We start from the raw sequence: 21,654 nt of genomic DNA on the forward strand, positions 1-21,654 counted from the left end.
CATGACTTCACCTGAACTAATTACTTTCCAAAAGCTCCATCCCCAAATACTATCCCATTGGGGGTTTGGGCTTCAACAAATGGATTTTAGGGAATACAAATATTTAGTCCATAACAGTTCTCAGTCTCTTAAAAAAATTTTTTTATGATACATTGTAATTATACATATTTATGTGGTATGGTGTGGTGTTTTGATACACGTATATGTTATATAATTATCAAATCAGGGTAATTAGTCTATCCATTACCTTATGCATTTATCACTTATTCATGGTGAGAACATTCAAAAGCCTCTCTTCTAGCTATCTTATAATACACAATACCTCAGTCTTAGCCATCTTCACCCTACTGTGCAACAGAACACCAGAACTCATTCCTCCTACCTAGTTGGCACTTTGTACCCATTGACAAATCTCTCCTCATCTCTCCTCCCTCCTCCCTCCCCGATCTCTGATAGCCACTGCTCTACTTTCTGATTCTATGATATCATCTCTTTTTTTTAGATTTCATTTGAATGAGATCATGCAGTGTTTGTCTTTATGTGCCTGGTTTGTTTCACTTAACATGATGTCCTCCAAGCCCATCCATGTTGTTGCAAATGACAAGATTTCATTCTTTTCTATGGCTGAATAGTTATGAGAACCCAGATTCAGGGTGGAATCTCTCCCAGGCAAAGAAAGCCTTATTTTTCAGAGATATTCAAAAATTGGGGGGAAAAACACGATATAGGAAAGATTTGTTATCTAGGCTGGGCTTAGGGCTTTAGAGCAAGCATTGCTTTCTCTGTTTCCTCCTGACTCCAGCACACACCTTCACAGCCAAGGCCTGAGCCAGCCAGCACCCACTTCCACATGGTCAGATAATTAGAAACACCCACTGCACCCCGTGGTGCTGAGATCTGGTCTAGGCATGCCAGATTCATGTAACAACTTGGACCCCTAGAAAGCGCAATTCCACAGAGCCAAAATCTTTTGCGAGACTGTATTCCCTTCAGGATACAGATCTCAAATTGTCGGGAAATACTGCCGCTACTCATATGCCCACACCCCTGCCAGACGCGGTGTCTAGAAGGCAGGGGGTCGTGAGCCCACGGCAGAGGGCCTGGAAGGCGGGAGCTGGTGAGCAGAGAATTGGAACCAGGAACAAAGAAGGCAGGGCCGTGTCCGCTCCTCACTCGGGGCGAGAGCCAACTCCTCTCCCCCGCGGGCTCACCTCCCTGCTGTCCCCCTGCCTCCTGCCTGTCTGAGATGCGCGGAGCTTCCACATCCACAAACTCTTACCTTTTAGGTTTCTACACTCGGTGCTTCCAGAGCATCAAATAGTTTACCTTCCAGATTCATTTTTCTCTTTAAAAAATGATCAGGTTCAGGAAGTTATTTCAAGAAAAAAATTCCCTGACTTTGTGATTTGGGTTTAAACTTTAAGTTTCCCAAGTAGGACAGAAGCTGAGGGCTAGGCACACAGAGGACAACCGCAGGTAGTTGCAGTTTATTGTAATAATAGTCCCATTTGCCTGTGTGCATTCGAGATGATAAATGGCCGGTGCGGCCTGATGGCTCAGCACATGACTGAGAATCATCCATCACGCGTCCATCCCAGGAAACAGGATTATTCCAGCACTGCTCCACTTACCAAAACGGGTAAATGATTTCTCTCTCTCTGTTACGTATTTAGGAAAAACGGCAGCATGTGTGTCTTCGTGTGTGAGTGTTTCTGCGTGCAGGTACCATTATGCGGATGCTTCCATGAGGGAGAGCAAATGATAAGGTCCCGCTCGGGATTTCGTTTCTCTTTGGGGCAGTTACCCACAGTACATGGTCCCGGGTCAAATCCTGAAGCGGGATAACCGTTTCACAAAGTGACACTGATTGATCACTTGGGGAAACCAGGGGAGAGAGAATGAATGGATATGTGTTACAGCAGCACAGCCTTGAGAAATAAATATCTCAAACTATTCATGTTGAATTGATTACTGTCAATTAAGGACAGAGATTGTCTCTCTGCACACAGGCAGGAGAAACTTTCCTAAATTATGTTGCAGAGAGTTCCGGCAGAGCAAACAATAACCACAACGATGGAGGCAATAATAATAATTAAAAAAAGAAGAACATATAAAATTTCTAACACTTCTTGGCACTTACCGTGTCTTGCCGTGGTTCTCAGAGCAGCACAAATATTGACTCTGCCCACCCTCGCCTCCCCCTGCTCAGCATCCCACGGCGTCCACCTTTTACAGGTGACGAAGCGATGGGGTCAGTGTCTTTCAAACCTCGAATCGGAAAGCCAGTTCACTGGGTTCGACAAAATACTCACATACATAGGTTACCTCTGTGTGCATTTTCCCATAATTTGGCTTTTATATAACTGATTAAAATAACTTAGCCACATATATAAAGAACAAAAATTAAGAAAAGTATTAACAAATACCAAATTAACGTATACATTTTAGATTGTCAGTGTCAAAGTCAACGCCTGGAGCAGCTTCATAGAGAGAGCTCCCCAAGGCGGTAGATGCCTTTCCAACCAACTAGCCACAGATTTGACAGAGAAAGGGATTTCTTATTTGGGGTCTCAACTTCTGAGATCTGGGGCCTTTCCCCTTTATACCCCAAGGAATGTACTCCCACAGCCAGCTGAAATATGTATTGTTTTACTGACATTCGAGGAAATCTTGGGGCTCTAATTTTACCTGGAATAGGTAACGTACAGGTGTATGGCGCCGGATCGCCCCCTTCGCCTTAGCTGTGTGCGAAGTGGCAATTGGGCCTTTGAGTCACTCTTGACTTCCCTTGACAGTTCCCCTTCCTCGCAACTCCTCCCCCAGCCACCTAGTCCAAAGCTCGTCTCCCCCGGCTCCTGTGCCCGCAGCCCCTCCATTGTGACTGGTATGAAGTGCCTCATTCCAGCCCCCGAGTGCTGTCTCAGGGATCTGTGGATGTAGCCACGGAATTCCTTTGCACAGCCCGTTCCTCTTTTTTGAGCACGAGCATGCTCTTCAGGTCCCTTGACACGTTTCTGTTCTCGAAGTCCCACGGTCCTTCTCTGACCCCAGTTGCTCCCACAGCCCCTGCCCCCCTCACCGGCTCCCGTGGCGTAGGTGCTGGTGTGAACAGCAGGTTCTTGTCTGGGTCATCCATTTCCCAGCCGTGCAATCCAGAGGAAGCCACTTATGCCTTTGAAGTGTACTCTCGTTACTTGTTACCTGAGGGGTAAAAATGCCTTTCTTATTGGGTGGATTAGAAACTCAACCTTGCACTGCTAATTCCGTTTTCCTCTTCAATCTTTACCCCACAACCTTACACTCATCTGAATATAGGACCAGGGAGAACTGAGAACTCTTGCATGCTCAGACAGGCATGTACTGGAACTCAGCCACACTCGCATGGTCCAGACCCCGGCCACTCTCCAAGTCCACACGCCACTGGGGGAGAAGAGTTTGGCACAGAATGGAGGCTACTCACTAACGTTACATAAACATTGTTTTAAGGGCTGAGTTAGCAGGTGTATTCATCTACAGCTACTGACTAAACCAGCCGTGTAGGTAACGTCCCCTTCATTTTTTATTCAGCCTAGAAGTTGCAAATAGCCCAAGGATTGCCCCTGCATAAATTTCACCATAACCTGCTGATTTGGGAAAATTTTGTCACATGATACATTCATCTGGTGAGTGTTGGAGATGGAGGAGCAGCTGAAGCACTCATTTGTCGTCATGTGAACAAACAAATAAAGAAGCTAGTATGGTGAAATGCCAACAGCTAAGGTTTTCTGAATGTTCACTACATACCAGGCCCTGTCCCGGGCACTTGGCTTGGATTGCTTAATTCTCACAGCAGGTCAATGGAGTAAACACTGAATGGTTCCCATTTTGCAGATGAGAAAACTGAGGCTTAGGGAAGGACAATAAATTGCCTAAGTTTATACGGCTGGTAAGTGGGAGAATTAAGTTTTGAGTACAAGTGCCTGGACACTAGAGTCCGTGGTAAACGATATTTCAGTAAATGATATTTCATTATATGGATGCCAGTCATTTCACATTATTTAGATAGCAATGTCTGATTTTTTAGAAAAATGGATACATTCATTCCAATTTGCTTTTCTCTCTGTAGCTCCATCTGACAGGTAGAAATAACCATTAAATAAACTCCACATGTAATAGTGTTCATTATGGAACCGTATTGCAAACACACGACAAACAAGACCATTTTTTACTTGGTATTCTTCATTGCGTATCTATCAACGTCTCCAATTTCAAAATTTCTAACCACGCAAAATTGCTAAGTATTTACAGAGGCTTTAGGTCCCTGAGCCCATTAGAATTCAAATTCAGTATGTGCCAATTTTAGCGACCGTAAAGTAACCGTGAGAATCAGCTGGGTTTACATCCGAACGAGTCGTATTTGGAGCAAGTCATGCACTACGGTGTACAAAGACACATGGAGCAGACTGTGCTGTGTCATCCCTGGTGGAAGCAGCCAGTATTTTCTATGAGTCAAGTCTTTTTAGCATCCTTCATTTTCCTGATGTTCAAGTTTTCATGAAATGCAAAATAGCATAAACTCTATTCTGCTAACAGGAATCTAGAAAGGATATGCAGCTGGTTCCAATCCCAGCTCCTCTGTTACCGGGGCCACTGGGTTCTGTGCCCTTGGAGACTGTGTAGGCTCCTTGGGACCTCAGTTTCCTTTTCTGTAAAATGAGACAGTTGGACTAAGTGATTTCTCGAGTCCTTTCTGACTCTGACCTGCTGTGCCGCAATAACAGCCTGAAAATAGTCAGGCTCCTTTTTCCTCTTTTCAAGGCACTCATGGTGGTCTCACTTCATCTTCCCTCCACTCTCCCAGAGAAAGGGCAGCCAGGGTTCCAGGCCAGGTCAGCGAGCACGTGCCCTCCCTGAGGGCCGGAGAGCATAGGTCAGGAATGCTCTGTGAACATTTGCAGGAAACTCTTAATACTGAATGGAAGAGGATCTGTCTTGAGAAATAAAACCTGTGAAGAAGTCGGCACAGTGGTCAGAAAAAGTATTTTCTTGTAGAATATAGTATGAAATTCAATGTGCAGGAGTATTAATAGAAAGAACATGGATTTGGGACTCAGATAAACCTCAGTTCAAATCTCATCTCTGTCCATTTACCAACTATGTGATCTTGAAAAAGTAACTTCGCTTGTTTAACCCTCCATCTTTCTTAATTATAAAATGTGTTGAATAGTATCTACCTCGAAGGACCGTCACACGTGTAAAACCTGGATATAATCTCCTCCCAAGGCTTATGGGGGAGGATGTATATATGTATGAAGCACCCAGAGAAGCCTAAATCTCCCCAACCCTGATTGACCTCCATCATCCACTGGAGTGGGCTTGTCCCTGAGACTCAGGAGGACCTCAGGGCACGGGCTGGGAGGAAGGAGAACACCAGGACCATGAAAGGCCACGTCATTATCAGGACAGATTAGAGCACTGGGAAAAATGAGTAACAGAAATTTGAATGGGTGGAGAGACCCAATCTGGTGGTTGAAACAGAATTACAAATTACAGGACATGAAGATATTCAAAGTCAGATGGCAGCAGGCAGGGTTATGTTCCAGATGTTGGGCCTGAAAACAAGGTCTATCCCAAGGGGGCTGGCTAAGCCTGGAGTGTCAGGGTGCCAGCAAAGGCAGCTAGGGGATTCAGATAGGACTCCACTCCAAGCAGGGAACTGAGTGGCAAAAAAAGAGCTGAGGCAGAAAATCAGTCACATAGCTAAGGCTGCCATGGAGGGCCAGGGGACAGAGTAGGGTTCAGCTGCCTGGTGGCTGAGTGGGGCTCAGCCAGCTCCTCACAGCTCCTGGGAGGCCACCGATGTATCCCAGTGGAAGGAACATGACCCAGGGGGACTGTCGGTGACAGGCTGTGCAGAGCATCATATAGGGACCTCATTCGGATTGTAACCTACTGAATCAGCCAGCCAGGCCCCTCAGTCCACTAAGTACCATCAACTGAGAGAAAGAAAGTAAGAGATCCGGGCAAGGGTTCTCACTGCTTCCTGATCAAGGTGGGAAGTTTGATTTGCCAACCTCTCCTCTCTTTTCCATCCTTTCAGTGAAATCCGGCCCAACGCCACCGTGCAATGGGAAGAAGTGTGTCGGCCTTGGGTCTCTGGCCCTCGAAAGCTGATAGCCAGCATGACCAGTGACTCCTTGAGACATGTGTACGGCGAGCTGGACTTGCACATTCAAAGACGACCTTCCATGTAAATGCACAGGAGGCTGAGGTGGACCCGGGCTCTGGGCCTCCTGTAGCTGCGGCTAAGGAAACTCTAATGCAAACATAGTCAGCTCTTGCTTTAACCTAGGTGTCAAGACCCAGACAGGACCAGAGAGGGCCCCAGAGTGCTGACGCCATGTATTTCAAAGATTTACTTTTCAAAACCCAGGCTATTCAGGATGGAAGTTAGTTTTTAATGTCTCCACCTTCCAAAGGATTCTGAGCATTAGCTTTAAACTCTAATTAAGCTCTCATAGCGCATAAGAGTAAAAGTCATCATTTATCATCATGAACGGCTACAGCTCCAAATATCAAAGGCCTCTAGCAGGAGGATTTGATCTATACCTGAGACTTGTCGTTCCCCACCCAGTCTTTCGGGGCAACACATTTCCTAAAAGGGAGCAGTGATTTGGGCTCTAGAATTCTATTCCCCTTTCTTGGAATTGGGTTCTACTCTCATGTCAGAATATTTTTCCCAGGACTTGAGAGCAACATCATTTTTCTTCTTGGCATAGCCAGGGAAAGGTCTTTGATCTTGCACTTGAAGCCAACCGGCTGCCTGCCAAATTTCACAGATTTACCTTGTGAGAAGATGTGGCCCCACATTAACAAATTGCATTTGTGGGAAACTTAATCACCTAAGAGGAGCTAAGAAAGCAGGTGCAATACTCGGGTCTATTAAATAATGTAGTTTATGGTGCATTTTATAGAAGGTGTCACACTGTGGCCTGATCGGCAGGAAGCAGTATCCCCTAGTTTAACTCTTTCTGGGATGCAGCACTAGAAAGTAAAGAGGCTGGTTTGATACTGGAGGAGTGAGGAATTAGTCTCCTTAACTGGGGATTATACGTCACCTGTCTCTCTGGGATCTTCTCCTTCACACACTGATGCAGGCTCAGGCCCAACAGGTTGGAGAAGCTGGCAGATCTAGTGGCCAGACATGTGGAAGGACGGCAGCCACTGACTCTCTCTGGTCCGTCCCATCGCCCATGTTGGGACCTCAGCTTGGCACTCAGGTGCTGAGAGGTAATATAGACTCAGCTTTGCAAATAGCCAGTGGTAGTTCTGACCCAACGAAAAAGGACACTGACATCTTTGTATTACGTTCCAAAGCACCAAAAGACAAGTCTCCATGGTATTTATTTGCAAGGCTGATTTATGGTCAGAATTTCCCACTGATGTGCCTAGGGTGTGATTTAAGTCAGCAGACTGTGATTCTTAGCAAAAAATGAACAGTGGGAAGAAGCACACTACGGGGAAAGCCAGAATGAAATACCCTGGTTTATATAACTGCATTTCTAAGCTTTTGACGTGGTTCCTGAGCCTTCAACACTAACCTGTGAGGGTTAGCTGGTCCCCTCTATGGATGCATCATACATAACTCCATTAAGTCGTCTCCTAGCATTTGCCAAGTCTTCCAATACCCAATTTTAACATGAAATGCATTTTCTAGCCTGTTAAACTGGCTTAACTTAGTATATTCTTATTAATTAGAATGTAATAGAAGCTTAAAATAAAGTTAATCTGATTATATTTGCATCTGCACAGACGTGAATGTTTTTAATTTTCAATACAACACACTATTAACTAGACCTGCTTGAGAAATCACCCTCCTCCACCCCGGATGGGAAGACACGCATTTGTCCTTTAAAGAAAGTTACTCTAATCGGTGTTAACATCACAGTTAGCTTTCTTCACTCTCTCTCTCCATTTTATTAACCACATTCACTGAAAGAGCAAGTTGCATATTTAGTTCAAAAACCAGCTTCCAGAAACTTGAAAATCTCTGCAGATATTTTCTTATGAACTGTCTCATGAACCATTATGGTGAATTAGTGGACAGCCGACATGGAGATCTATCATCATGAATGCCTGATACAGTTTTAGAACAAGAATGGAAAATATATGACGAATATGTATAATCACGGCAGACATAACTGCACAATTGCAGCTCAGATAGGGCCTCAGAGTCCTTCTGAAGTCCCCATAGCAACTACCAACTGATTTGGAGTCGGCACACAAGATGAAACCTATTTGTTACGCCTACATTAGAGCTAGCCCATCCTCTTTGATAGCTGGGATTCCACACGGTGTGAGAATGCTGTGGCTCTAGGAATCATATTCTAGCAATGGTAACAAGCAATGTGTCTCAGATAGCGGCAGAGACTATGAGCTCTAGTTTCTGCCTGTGCTGGTCCTCAGTGCTATTAAACAAATCCTTGTTTGTGTTTAGAGCTTCAGTGACAAAAGAAGAGTAATAATATTTATATTTCCACAAGGTTCTTATGGGGGATATATCAAACACACCCTAACAACAATACACATAAGATGATAGATAGATAGTTGTGTTTTGTTCAAATAATTTCACCTCATCAACCTTGTGAAAGAAGTAAATATATTTATTTCCAACCTGTTGAGGAAGAACCCCATACAGCCTGAAGAGCCTTGTGTCATGGCAAATCAAGCTGGGGGTGGGAGTAGGGAAAACAAACTCTGGTTTCAGAATCACCACTTGCTCTTGTTATCTCCTTGGAGTTTTAAGAATGCTGACATAAGACCAACTTTGAGACTCTTTGAACAGCTGCAGTATAACAACAAATAAAAGTATATACCAATTTATATTAAGAATGTCAAGGGAAATGGAGTTTGTGCTAGACTCATTGGCAATTAAAAGTCACAAAATCCCAGGTGGAGGGTCATTGTTTGTGAATATCTATCCAATGTTGTTATAAGGTTAATAAATAGTTCAACCAATCCAAACTATCCATCCATTCACCTCTTCTTCCATCTAGCCATTCCCCTACCACTCATCCAACCATCCAACCTTCCACCATTTATCCATTCTCTATTCCAACCATCCATCCATGCGTGCATCAGTTATCATTCTAGAGCTAGGAATTCAAAGATGAAAATTCCATAGTCCCCACACAGAAAGAGTTCATAAGGCAGAGGAGATGCAAGATCTATAAACAGATAAAGAACTAGGGGATAGGTATAATAATAGAGGAATGCCCAGCGTACCGTGGGAATAAAGACAAAAGGATGCCTGAAGAAGATTTCCCCAATGTCACCAGAAATAAAGAAGGAAAGGTTTAGATTGAATCATGAAAAAAAGAATAGGATGTAAGTAGGAGACCATTTAACAGAGAGGAGCTCACGTAACAACCTGGAGAGAACATGAGCCCAGCCCCCAGTCAGCTTGGTGTGGAGAGATGGTGAGTACCCAGCGCGGAGAGGCAGGGCCACAAACGCAGGCGTGGGTCCTAGTTGGAGTACTTCCTGGAGTGAGAATTTGTTCCTTCTGGGCTGTATTGTGGAGTGCGGCTAACAGAGACTGCTTGCCACAAACTGGATCTGGGACTATAATAAAAGCTATCGATGAGTCAAGGAGCGACAGAGTCAAGCAAGCAGAGGATGGAGTGCGGTTAGATGACAGATGTGGCCACAGCTGGGCTCTGGCATAGGCCCAAGTGGATCAGTGGGAGAGCTAGCATGTGGGGTGCTGTCCATGTCAAACACTAATAGAAGTGTGGACAGACAAGTCCCCAGAAGCTAACACTGGGGCACCCACATACTCGCCCTGGGTAGGGACCACTCAAGACCCAGGATCTTGCCCCAAAGGTCATGCTCACTTCTGTACCCAAGGCAAAGTTCTCTGCCTCAGTACCCTAGAGAACAGCTGCTTCTGGAGACATCCCTTCCCACCTCGGTTCAGTCCCCCTGTTCTCAGCACCTCCGCTCATTCAGACTCATAAGCACCTGCCTTTCTACACATGAATGAAAACAAGCCAAACAAACACACAAACAAAAGCTGTCTCTAAGAAATCACCTTATAAAACAAACACATAAATAGATGAGAAACAAAGCACCCCAGTTTTGCTAGGAAAAGGAACAAGGAAATTGTGCTCCCCTCAATTGCCAGGAATTATACTAAGCATTATCTAGCTCTAAAGACAATGCACATTTTTAAAAGATACTTGTTAAACTTGCTGCTGATACAATTCATGAACGTCCATTAATTTTCACACTAGTCATTATTCTAGGACTTAAGGAATTATCTAAGCACTGTTTCACCAGCCCTGAAACTAACATAAGGGCTCCTAATTAGTATTCTCTATTAGTAAAAAGTGTACACCTCTGCACAAAGAGGATTCTTTCCGCTTCTCTCCGGTGTGAGCAAATTTGGACAGTGAGTAGATACAGCAAGAAAATAAAAAAAAAAATACACTAAGATTTAGATTTTGTTATCTGAAGATGGCAAATTTAAATTACCATAAAATGATTATCACCCTTTCCATCGAGAAGTGGGGTCCACATTTCCTCTCTTCTCCTTGATTCTAGGCAGGGTCAGTGATCGTTTTGATGGACAGAATGTGACAGAAACTATGCTGCCAGTTCTCAGGCCCAAGCTTTGGGAAACTGGCAGCTTCTACTTCTTGTCTCTTGAAATCATCTTCATAGAAGCCCTGAGCTTCTATGTAAAAGCTCAACTACTAGAACACCACCATTTCTGGAGAAGCCACATGGAGACGCTCCAACCGTCCTAGCTGAGCTCAGCCTTCCAGCTACCTCCGCCGGGCACCAGACTCGCTAAGGAGGCCATCTGGGGCCCTCTAGACCAGCCCATCTGCTGGCTGAATACCACCGAGTGACTTCAATTGACATCACTTAAGAATCACCCTGCCCAGCCTTGTCCAAATTCCTGTCCCACCAAATCATGAGACATGATTAAACAGTTGGCTTTTAAAATTATTTTTTATTGATATATAATATTTATATACATTTATGTGGTACAGGTGATACTTTGTTATACACACGGAATGTGTAAGGACCAAGTCAGGGTATTTAGGGGTGCCCATTACCCCGAGTGTCTGTCATTTCTGTGCGTGGAGAACATTTCAAGTCCTCACATCAGGCTACTTTGAAATGTACGATATGTTATTGTTAGATGTCATGTCGAGCCGCTCGATTTGAGGTCATTTGTAACGCAGCAAGACGTTACCAGAACACTTAGCCTTACAATCTCAGAAAAGACGGCAATTTACCGATTAATGCTATTCTTTGCTTCAAGGAGATACTCGGTGTTTTTGAACTTCATCTTTCCTTTCTGAAGAATTTATACAATATGTAGTTTATTGTTTCTCAGCAGCCTCCACGTACTTCAAGAGACCTAATGTGCAAGCTCCAGTGGGATCGTTCGAATACTGCCAGTTCCTTTAACTCTTCCTGTTAAACTTGTTTTCAGGGCCTTACACCACCCTCATCTCCATCAGGGTTTGGTTCGATGACTTTGGGGATAACTTGAAGATGAGACGGAGGGCACAGTGATGAAGGATGACATTCCTGTTTCACAGAAACTTGGGAAATGAGCCTTCCCACCGAGAAGCACAAGGAGACAGTCAGATGCTCGACCACCCCGCGAACCCAGCCCCTGCCTCCATGGGCTGAAGTACTCGGGACGGCCAGGCTGGTCATGAACTCCCATTCTGGTTTTTCCCCTTGGACATTCAATAATGTCTTGATTTGTACACAGTCTACACCGATGTAGTTCTATTGCATGAAACAGAATAAATTAATTTATTTTCATGTTAGCTGTACCTAAACCTAAAATTTGCAGCCACTAGAATAAGTAAACCCAATAATGGCCCCAAACCAGGAGTTTCTGGGAAAGAGAAGTCAGAAACTAGCCGTGGACGTAGGAAGTCAGTCACACTTTGGCATGCTTTTGATGCCAGTGACCCAAGAACAGTCTTACCTTCTAGAAATGTGTCCTCAGCCCTCACTGGGAGTCACAATGGCCAGCCATCCTCCGCTTAGCCTCTGTCTTCAAGGGCCTTTATGCCACAACTGGGACCCCACGTCTTCTGCAGACCCTTTTGTCAGAGCACAGCCCAGACCCCACAGAAGGCCTGTGTCCAGGTGGTCTCCCAGGGCCCTGACGGACATACTGGGAGCGCACCCCTCTGGCACAGCCTCGCTGCTCTCCTGTGCTCATCACCGCACTCAGACGGGGCCGGAGCAGCTGGCTTCCCATTCTACACCTTTTTCCACATAACGAAGATTCTTAAACTTAGCAGAGGATGTCCTTGTATTATGAACCATAGCATTTAATGCAGATTTTGAATGTTTCCCTTACCATGATGCCATTTTTATTCTTTTACTCTTAATGACATTTTATCATTCACTTTTTCTTTACTATTTCTGGTGCTAGCCACTTATGGCTAATATTGCCCATATTTCAAATTTGAGCATTTACATCTTCCAAGGACTTTTAGGTGACAAGTACACACCCCATCGTTCATTCCCCTACCCAAATCATGCCCATTGAGGCTGAAGCACCATGGCATCGGCCTGCTACTGCCAAACTTGCTTCTTTGTGCATTACTTTTATTGTAGACACAAGGCCGGGCTCATGAGTATTATTCTTTTGTCTTGGCTATAACTATGAATTCAAAAATTATGGCTCCAATAAAGGAATCTTCCTTTTATGCTGATCACTAAAAAGAAATGCTGGGTATCTTCAATAATATCCCAATTAGCTTTATTGAGTGTACAATGCTAAAAACTCATGTAGATCAACAAAGTATTATTACTGACACAAAGTTGAAAAATAGGTAAAATACAATAAAACCTCTCTCTATAATGAAAAATAATAAGCTTCAGTGATATCTTCACTAGCAATGTTAACCAGAAAAAGAAGACCATTATCTGGGAAATTTAAGCTTAATAAAAAGCCTGAGCTCACCTGAATAACCTAAATATTGGAAATATAATATGAAAGCATTCTATTTTAACCATGTCTTTTTTTTCAATCCTAGTTATCTCCTGAAAGTCTAATTTAACCATACTATGGATAACCATAGTATGGATGGATAACCATACTATGGATAACCATAGTACCTCTGTGTGCTAACTAGTGTCTAGTATTTTGTTCTGTTAGTGCTCAATAAGCATAAAATAACAAAACATAATGAAGTACTGACTGTATCTTGCTCTTTAAAAATTAATACATCAGATAATTAGGTATCTGAAAGAGTCCGCTGGCATACTTGGTCCTCTGCTAAATTGAGAAGCAGCGAAGAATTCTGATGAAATTGTGAAATAAAAGTCGGTCTTGGACTCTGCTGGTGAAGTGTAAGTTGGTGCAACCCCTTTGGAAAACTATTTGGCATTATCTACTAAATCTGAACACTGTGACCCAGTAATTGCACTCCTAGGTATATTTCCAACAGAAATATGCTGCAATGGAATTGTGACATATGCATACAATTGAATAATATACAGCAATAAGAATTAAATATATATAAATAATAAAATAAACATATTCATCAAATACAAAATGATATAAAATATTATAATACAAAGAAGCTGCAGCCTGACATTGAGAGAAAGAAACCAGACACAAAAAAGTACCTGCTGTAATATGACTCTATTCATTTACAGTTCAAAAATAGGCAAAAATAATCTATAGGTCTAGAAGTCAGGATGGTGATTTCCTTAGAAGAGAAAAAAGGACTATAAAGGGACACAAGACAGCATCTGAGATACTGGCCATGTTCTGTTTCTTGATCTGGATGTTGTACAACTTCATTGAAATATACATTTATGGTTGTGTTTATTATTATTGCTGCTGTGATGAAGTACCCCAAAACTTAGCTGCTTCACAGTTTTTGTAGGTCAGGAATCCAGGCATGGCAGACCCAGGTCCCCTGGCTTGAGGTTGTTCACAAGGCTGCCATGAAGGTTAGCCAGAGCTGAGGTCTCATCCAAAGGACCGAATGGGTGATGGTCTGCTTTTGAGCTCATTTGTGGGTTCCTCGCTGTCTAGGTGGATCTAGGCCTCAGCTCCTCGGTGGCTGTTGGCTGGAGGTTCGCACAGTTCCTTGTCATGCAGATCTCTCCTCAGGGAAGCTCACAACTTGACATCTGGCTTCCACCATGGTGAGAAAACAAAAGAACAAGAGAGGGCAAGCAAGACGGAAGGCAGAATGTTCTTGTAAACTAATCTCAGAATGGCATCCCATCATTTTCGTCATATTCTACTGAAAGTGAGTCATTGGGTCCAGCCCACTGTCAAGGGGAGGGAATTACACAGGGGCATATTAGGGGGCCGGGATCATTGGAGACCATCTTAGTTATACCTCAATAACAGTGAGGGGAAAAAATAATTCTTAGACTCGCCAAGAGGAAGTCACAGCATCTGGTTACACAATTTTTTTAGTTGCGTGTTGTCTTTCTTCCTTGGTTTAAGAAGCTGTCCATGAATACTTATTGAGTTCTAATTCATTTATAGGGGATTTTTTCTCCGTAACAGAAGACATCAAGCTTCAGGATTTACTTCTTAACAGAGCACCATCAGACCAGACACAAATGAGCCGCTTTGACCTGCTAGTTAGAGGCTCAAGTTCTCTAGATAGAAAGGCGATGTCTGGATGCCAGGGAGGGAGGCACTGCTGTTCTCACTTCAGTACCGCATGATAGACACAGCTTGGGAAAAGACCTGCAAAACTAACACTCTTCACTATCAATGTTTGGGCCACCTCAGTAGAGATTTGCTTCATTGTACATAAAAACAAGTAAATGCAGCAGAGAATGTATGGCAGACCATATGTTAACACATGGAGAATAATACCCTTTCAGCTTAAAGTTGATTATCTCTTTCATCCCTGTTGTGCCTTGGCATAACTTCCCTGATAATTTCTACCAAATGTTGAAAGAAGTTGTAGTGTCTGCCTGACCCATCACAATGATTTCCTTTGCCAAAAATGTCCAACAGTCCCAAATGGCTAGAATATGGCTCGTTCAGGCAAGCATCACTTTTTAATATGGAAAGGGGGCTCTGTTGTTCTGGCGCACACATTGCCATGTACCTAGTGCAGAATGAGCGTTTGTCGAATGAATGAATTATCCTAATGGCCACACAATGGAGTGGGGAAGGAATGTTCCTCTCCCTGTACTTCATAGTTCAGGCTGCTCCTGTCATCTTGGTTACTCCCATTCAAGCATTGCTGCCACCAAAATCCCAAAGCCTTTTGTCTTCAGGAAGTTTATTTCCTTCTTTGCCATTCTACCTTCTAGAGGTGACCCAAGTATCAAAACCAAGTCAAGATAGGATGAGAACCAGAACTTCACTATTGAGCATAGCTTATTTGAATATATCCCGTTGTTTAACGGCTCGCCCTAGAAATGAAACACCCTGAATCATCCTAACTTGAATTCTCCTAACCAGGTTTTCCTAACAACCTACCTCCCGTTTTCCCATACACAAGACAATAATCAGAAAATCAAAACCAGCCCTTTTCTCTCCCCCATACTGCTGCCAAAGTAGCTTCAAACAGAAACTCTCCAGAAAACACTCAGTCACTCAGAGCTCCTTTTGTTGCTGGGATTGGGGTTCAGGATGGAGCTAGGTTTAGGAAATTTAGAGATGAAGATACAGAAAAAGAGAGAAGTCAAGTTTTCATTTTCTGTCTCAATGCCAGGCCTCATGTGCTGACCTTATGGGGACCCCATCAACACTCTGAGCTGAAACAGTCACTGTGTCACTCAGTCTTTCTTGTGGCTGAGATGGCTGTTGTGGGTTGTGTTTGCAGTGTGTGTCCATAAACAATAATTTTGTTTCCTTACCCCAGTAAGAATTTGACACACAACTTGAGCCTCATCAGTGTACACTTCTAGCCAGCTGTCTTGATCAGGTAAAGACAACGTGGCCTTGGAGTGCCAATAACGAAAGACAGTAGAAGTAACAAAAAGAGAGAGAGACTTCCCAGTTTATTGGCTGCATTCACAGACTTTTTCCATGATACCTGAGGCCTGATTTTTAATGACAATTGCCTTCCAACTAACAATCACAGGATGTTGGTAAAAGCAGGGAAAATAAAGGTCTGGAAGCAAAGAAATGTTGAAGACTTGGCAACTAATAATAATCCAGGCTCGGAAGATGACTGTTGATTACATTAGTTGCTTGCAGAAGGTAGAATTTGCAAGAAGCACTGCATATGTATTGGAAGCATAAATGTATAGGCAAACATGGGGTACTGTGTGTTGCATACACCCGTTCCTAGCTAAGCACCATCCAGAATGTGGACGAGCTTCGAGACAGCCAGGGGTGAGAAGACTGAGAAGACGGGGCTGGGAGGAAATGCTGCCAGGAGCAAGACAGGTGAAGGATGTGTAATGAAACGGAGGCTCCTCCTGCATCCACGTTAGCTGAGAGGGGAGCCCCTCCTTTAAACAGGGGAAGTGTCAGGACCCTGGCTGGGAAAAGTAGGTCAGAATGACCAGAAGAATGAAGGGCCCAGGCCCAACAAAGGACATTGCACAATAGAGAGAAAGGGCATTGAATAGAAGTACCAAAGTGTCCCCTACTTTACAGCCCTGCATTCATTTCATATTACTCCACCTTTTTTCTTTCGTCTGGAAGAAATACTTAAAACCAATTAGCAGGTTCTTTGGCGTTGGTCCTTGGGGAACACATTTCTCTTGACTTCTCCACCAGGAGGCAGTAAAGAGTCTCCTGCAGGGCACTGCTGAGCTCTTCCCTGACGATTCAGCCCACACAGCCCATGACCCTACTAAAGGTCAGAGAAAATGGGGTTGTCTGTTCTGCAAAGAATAAAGCATTAAGGGCTGATGATATAATTACCCCTTTCTGTGCCCTTCATCTTCGCAGAGCACAGGCAATACCAGCCCTGAACGGAAAGAGTGCATGTTCAGATTTCATTTTTGAATCTCTTTGCCTCCCCGGAAGTAGTTCTCTGGGAAAGAGAAAGCCTGTCATTCCAGATACGCAGATGTCTCATTTAGGATGAAATATGGATGTCTATTATTTCTAAATTCTTAGGGCTTTAAATGTGTAATAACTATGGTCTCAGGGAAATATGAATTAAAAGAATTGATAACATAAAAAAAGAAAATTATCTTGTTTCTCCACAGACTAGTCCTGATACCATCTCTCCATACATTCGATGCATTGCACTAAGTCCTAGGAAAGGGTGGGGTGGGCTGAGGGACTAGGAGCTGGTTAGGTGGCCTGTCCAGACAAGCTGGCCTGGCACTCCACGCCGTCTCCTCTCACAGACTCCTCAGATGCGCGGTAGCTTTCTCCTCTGCCTTCTCCTGGCCCTCGGGGTGGCTCCCGGCATCTTCTCCTGCCGCCCGCATCTCCTCTCCATTTTGGCTCCTTTGCATGTGCCTGTGGAAAATGTTAGATTTTACAATTCCAGGAAGGACAATGATAGCAGATGCGTGGTCTGGCTCTGGCTAATCCCTACCTGGACCCAAATTAAAATCTGGGCAGTGCTGAGCACAAAAACAATATCAACTGCGGAGCTCACCAAAAGGACTCTAGATTTGGATAGTAAGAGAGCATAAGATAAAGACAATAGCCTTTCTCTTTAAAGATGCAGTCACTCTTAGCAGGATCTATTTTCATTGACTTTCATGACAATTTTCTTTTAATTCTATTACATTTAAGTCTCTTTCTTATATATGAAAAGAAAGGAAAGAAAAGTAAAAGATGAGTGAAAAGCAATTTCAAAATTAAATGACAAGAGATCTGTTTTTTCATGATCCATCTCTTGATGACCTAGGTAGTCTATGAACCAACAATGATGATTTCATTACACATTAGCTGTTGGAAGGCGGGATCATTTTAGTCTTAAAATGGCAACTCATTATCTAGGCTTTGGTCAGTATTCACATCAAGAAAATAGCCATTAGACCAAGGCTTACAAATTCAAGGTTATACTTCCTGATTTTGTAAAATAAGTTATTTTTCTTATTGGATCACCTAAACCAGGCTTAATTAACCATTTTGTAAGGCCATCCAGGTAAGATTAGCTAATCCACATAATATGTCTAACTTCTGTTTTTCCATACCATCTAGGTAATTCTTTACATGTAGTAAGTTCTCAACTAAGTGTAAGTGGAATTTAATTTCACTTTCAATTATTGGAAAGATTCATAATCCACATGGAAAAAACTGCTTAAACTCTCCTCCTTTACACTAAACTAAAATCATGACTTTTTAGTTTTTACTATTTCTTTGCAGTTTTCCCAAAGGCCATGGACTTGTTGAGAATGAAAACTTTTTAAGGTCAGATTCCCAAGCTGTCACAAAATGACAGGGCCCAGGAATATCAGATGAGGGTCAAAGGCTCTCCAAGTTCCAATGACGTGTGCAGGGACAGAGACCCCACTGCAGCCACCACCCAGGACGACGAACCATGAAGCTAACAGGCTCATGTTCCAGGGCCTGTCACTTGCACAGCCCACTTCCAAAGCCTTGGAGGGGTCCTGGCATTGTTTTCATATGGTCATAAATATTTGTAAAATTTGTAAAAGGAAGATATTTTAACCATAATCAGTTAAATTATCAGTTTTTCCCCAGCCCACCTCCCTTTGCATCAGGTGGCATTAGACTATTTACAGGCATTTTGGGGTCCGGATAAGGGAAGGGCGAATTAGGAATAGATTCACTTAGTGCTTAGCTGAGGACACTTACGTGATGTATCACCCACCCCTCTGGTATGTAGTGAGGCTACTGCTGGCTGTCTCAACCTAAGAATAACGTCCAGGAATGCTGCCAGCTCTTACTGGAAACAGTGCAGGGCCAGTGATCCACCATGGTACATGTGAATGTGACCTGCAGTGGCCAGCACTGGATGTGTATGGGAGAAACAAGGTTCAAAACGTAGACAGCTGGAAGCTAGTCTGCGTAAACTTGTAAATAAGGATTCAGTTCTTATCAATACCAAGTCACAATGAAAGAACTCTGTTGTCAGATATACACTAAATAATATTGCATATGTAGTTTTAAACACACCCAGTGACTGTTTTTTATGGAAATAATGTAGAATACAATTATGAAAACTCTCATGTTTAAACACATAAGCAATTACATCAGCATGTGAACTCATATGTTTTATGCATTCCAAAATATCAGATCACATCTTAGCAGTTTGATGCACCTAATCCAAATAAAGTCTGGTAGTTCCAGATGAAACATCATGAAACTTCCCACTGGTGCTGTGAAACGGGCTAAAGAACCAAGCATTCCAGTAACAAACTCCTGCACATATTCATCAATCCGTCAAATGTGTGATGTAATAGTAATTTGATTACACAATTACACAACTAAGCATAGCATAACAGTAATTTTAAAATGCACTGGAGTTGCTCTTGTTCATGACTTAATACCAGTTAATTTTGAGATATTTTCAAAATCCTAGATCATGCTAAAGTTCAAATGTGACTCAAAGGAAGAATCCTAGTAGGAGCCAAAATAGAAACTAAAAGAAAAAAGACTTGTAGAAGTTTCAAAATATAAAAACATGCTTCACACAGGATGAGAAGGGATCTTTAGAAGAGAATAATGTTAGCCAGGCACAGACTATTGGAGCCAGAACAAGATGATGAAGGTGCCCTTGTAATGGGACACCAGCAACCTGGGCATGGGCCAGTGGAATCCATGGTGGGTGGGGAGGGTGGCATGACATGGGGTGTGGAAGCCCCAGGACAAGTGAGAAAGGCATCCCCATTGGACAGCATGGTGGCGGCAGCCCAGGGCAGCATAATTGAGCCCAAGGTAGGTGAGGAAACTATCTCTGTGGTGGGGACAAGGGTGGGTGGGGGCCAGTCCTGGTGACTGGAGACTGGTAAGTAAATATATTGCAGATAGTTACAAATAGGAAAAGAGTAAAAACAAAAATGACCTCTGTGGTATTGAATTAGAATTGGAAGTATTGATGTAAACTCAAAGCTTTCCACATATCAATAGATAAATATAGAAGTAAGTATAAATATGTACATTTATCTATGTACATACATACCTAACTCCCTCATTCTGTCCATTGTTATTGACATCCGATAGCTGTGAGCACACCTGTCATACACACTGTGGTTTCTAAATACCATTTCCCAGAAGAGAAAAAAAAACAACACACCTTGGATAAAAAGCTAATTCCAGCGTTGGGGAAGGGAAAATACAAGATGAGCCTGGATTATTTTATGGGAAAGTGAGAAAGTACTCAAAGAATGATAGGGATATGTGAAAAGAACACAGAAGCCAGCTTGAGGGGACAAGCAGAGACTAACCCTGGCACAGTTTAGCATCTACTAATAACAGCAAGAGATTATAAGCCATTGAGTAAGCCAGGAATCCTTGATACTACACATACATACACAAACAAACAGTGTTTGCCTTACACCAACTAATGAATGTAGAAGAAATAATTGAATTATAAAATAACCATGGTTTTGGCAACCATCATAATAACTAATTTAGTAAAGAAACACCAATGAATACTAAAACCAGTATGTGAAAGTCTGATGACAAATGGGATATTTAAATAGTCTCCAAAAATTTTCCCACAAAAAGGATATTAATTACAGAAGGAAAAAAAGTAACTTAATAGTAGAGAAACCAGGCAGACTTCACCTTTACCAAATGATCAAAGTTAATATCACCAATAATGGAACAAATCAAAATCCTGTGTCACCTAATATAATACAATAAGAAAATAACACTCCTGTGATACTCCTGCCACAGAGGCATAACCTGAACAGAATCATGAAGAAATACCAGGAAAACCTAAATTAAGAAGCACTTCACAAAATAGCTATCTTATGATTTTCAAAAGCATCAAGATTATGAAAGCCCAGGAGAGACTGAGGAACTGTTCCAGGTTAAAGGACTCTAAAGACATTATCATTTTGTCACACAGAACACTGCTGGGACCACTGTTGAGATGTGAATGGGGCCTACAGATTGGATGGTATGATATATCAATATCAATTTTCAGATATTGATGGTTCAGTTGTAGTTACGTAGATGGACAGTTTCATTTGAAGGAAATGTTCTCTAACTATTCAGGCAGTGAGGGGGTGTCATGTCAGCAACTTATGCTGAAGTAGTTATGGGTAAAAGGTTTTTGCATGGCACTTTCAGATTTTCTTTAAGTGTGAAATTATGTCAAAATAAAAAGAAAAATATCAAAAGAAAAAGAAAAATGTCAAAACTTGTTTTATGTTATTACAATGGAAACTAAAACCTATGATAGTCAATATTAGAAATATAAAGAAAAGAATCAGGGTAGTCAAGGAAAGATAGACAATAAAAATGACAACAGAAGAAATAAAGAAGATTATGAGAACTGGTACACTCCCGAACAGGAAACAAAAATTTAAAACTTAATATAAATAAAAAGCAAGAAAAAAGATGAAAGTAACAGTTAATAATTCACACAGTTGTACAATCAACAAAGCATGCATGAAAGTCAACAGCAGCTTCATTTGATGAATTCGTTGATTTCAATTTGTACTATGATCTTTCCTTATGACTTATTATAATAAGAAATAGGGTCAGGTGTGGTGGCTCACACCTGTAATCCCAGCACTTTGGGAGGCCTA

At 42.6% G+C, this 21,654-nt stretch overlaps 1 protein-coding gene across 2 annotated transcripts in view; it reads left to right on the forward strand.

Annotated features, from left to right (window-relative positions):
- Nucleotides 1-7,782, forward strand: part of F13A1 (coagulation factor XIII, A1 polypeptide) — a 171,947-nt gene extending 164,165 nt beyond the window's left edge. For both annotated transcript variants that reach the window (XM_012647003.1, XM_012647004.1), the window contains one exon: nt 6,080-7,782. In XM_012647003.1, the coding sequence (XP_012502457.1) occupies nt 6,080-6,233 (154 nt within the window). In that variant the 3' untranslated portion in view covers nt 6,234-7,782. The remainder of the gene's footprint in view (nt 1-6,079) is intronic.
- The last annotated feature ends 13,872 nt before the right edge of the window (nt 7,783-21,654 follow it).

The sequence above is a fragment of the Propithecus coquereli genome, unplaced genomic scaffold, assembly GCF_000956105.1.
Source record: "Propithecus coquereli isolate 6110/MARCELLA unplaced genomic scaffold, Pcoq_1.0 Scaffold253, whole genome shotgun sequence".
NCBI lineage: Eukaryota > Metazoa > Chordata > Mammalia > Primates > Indriidae > Propithecus > Propithecus coquereli.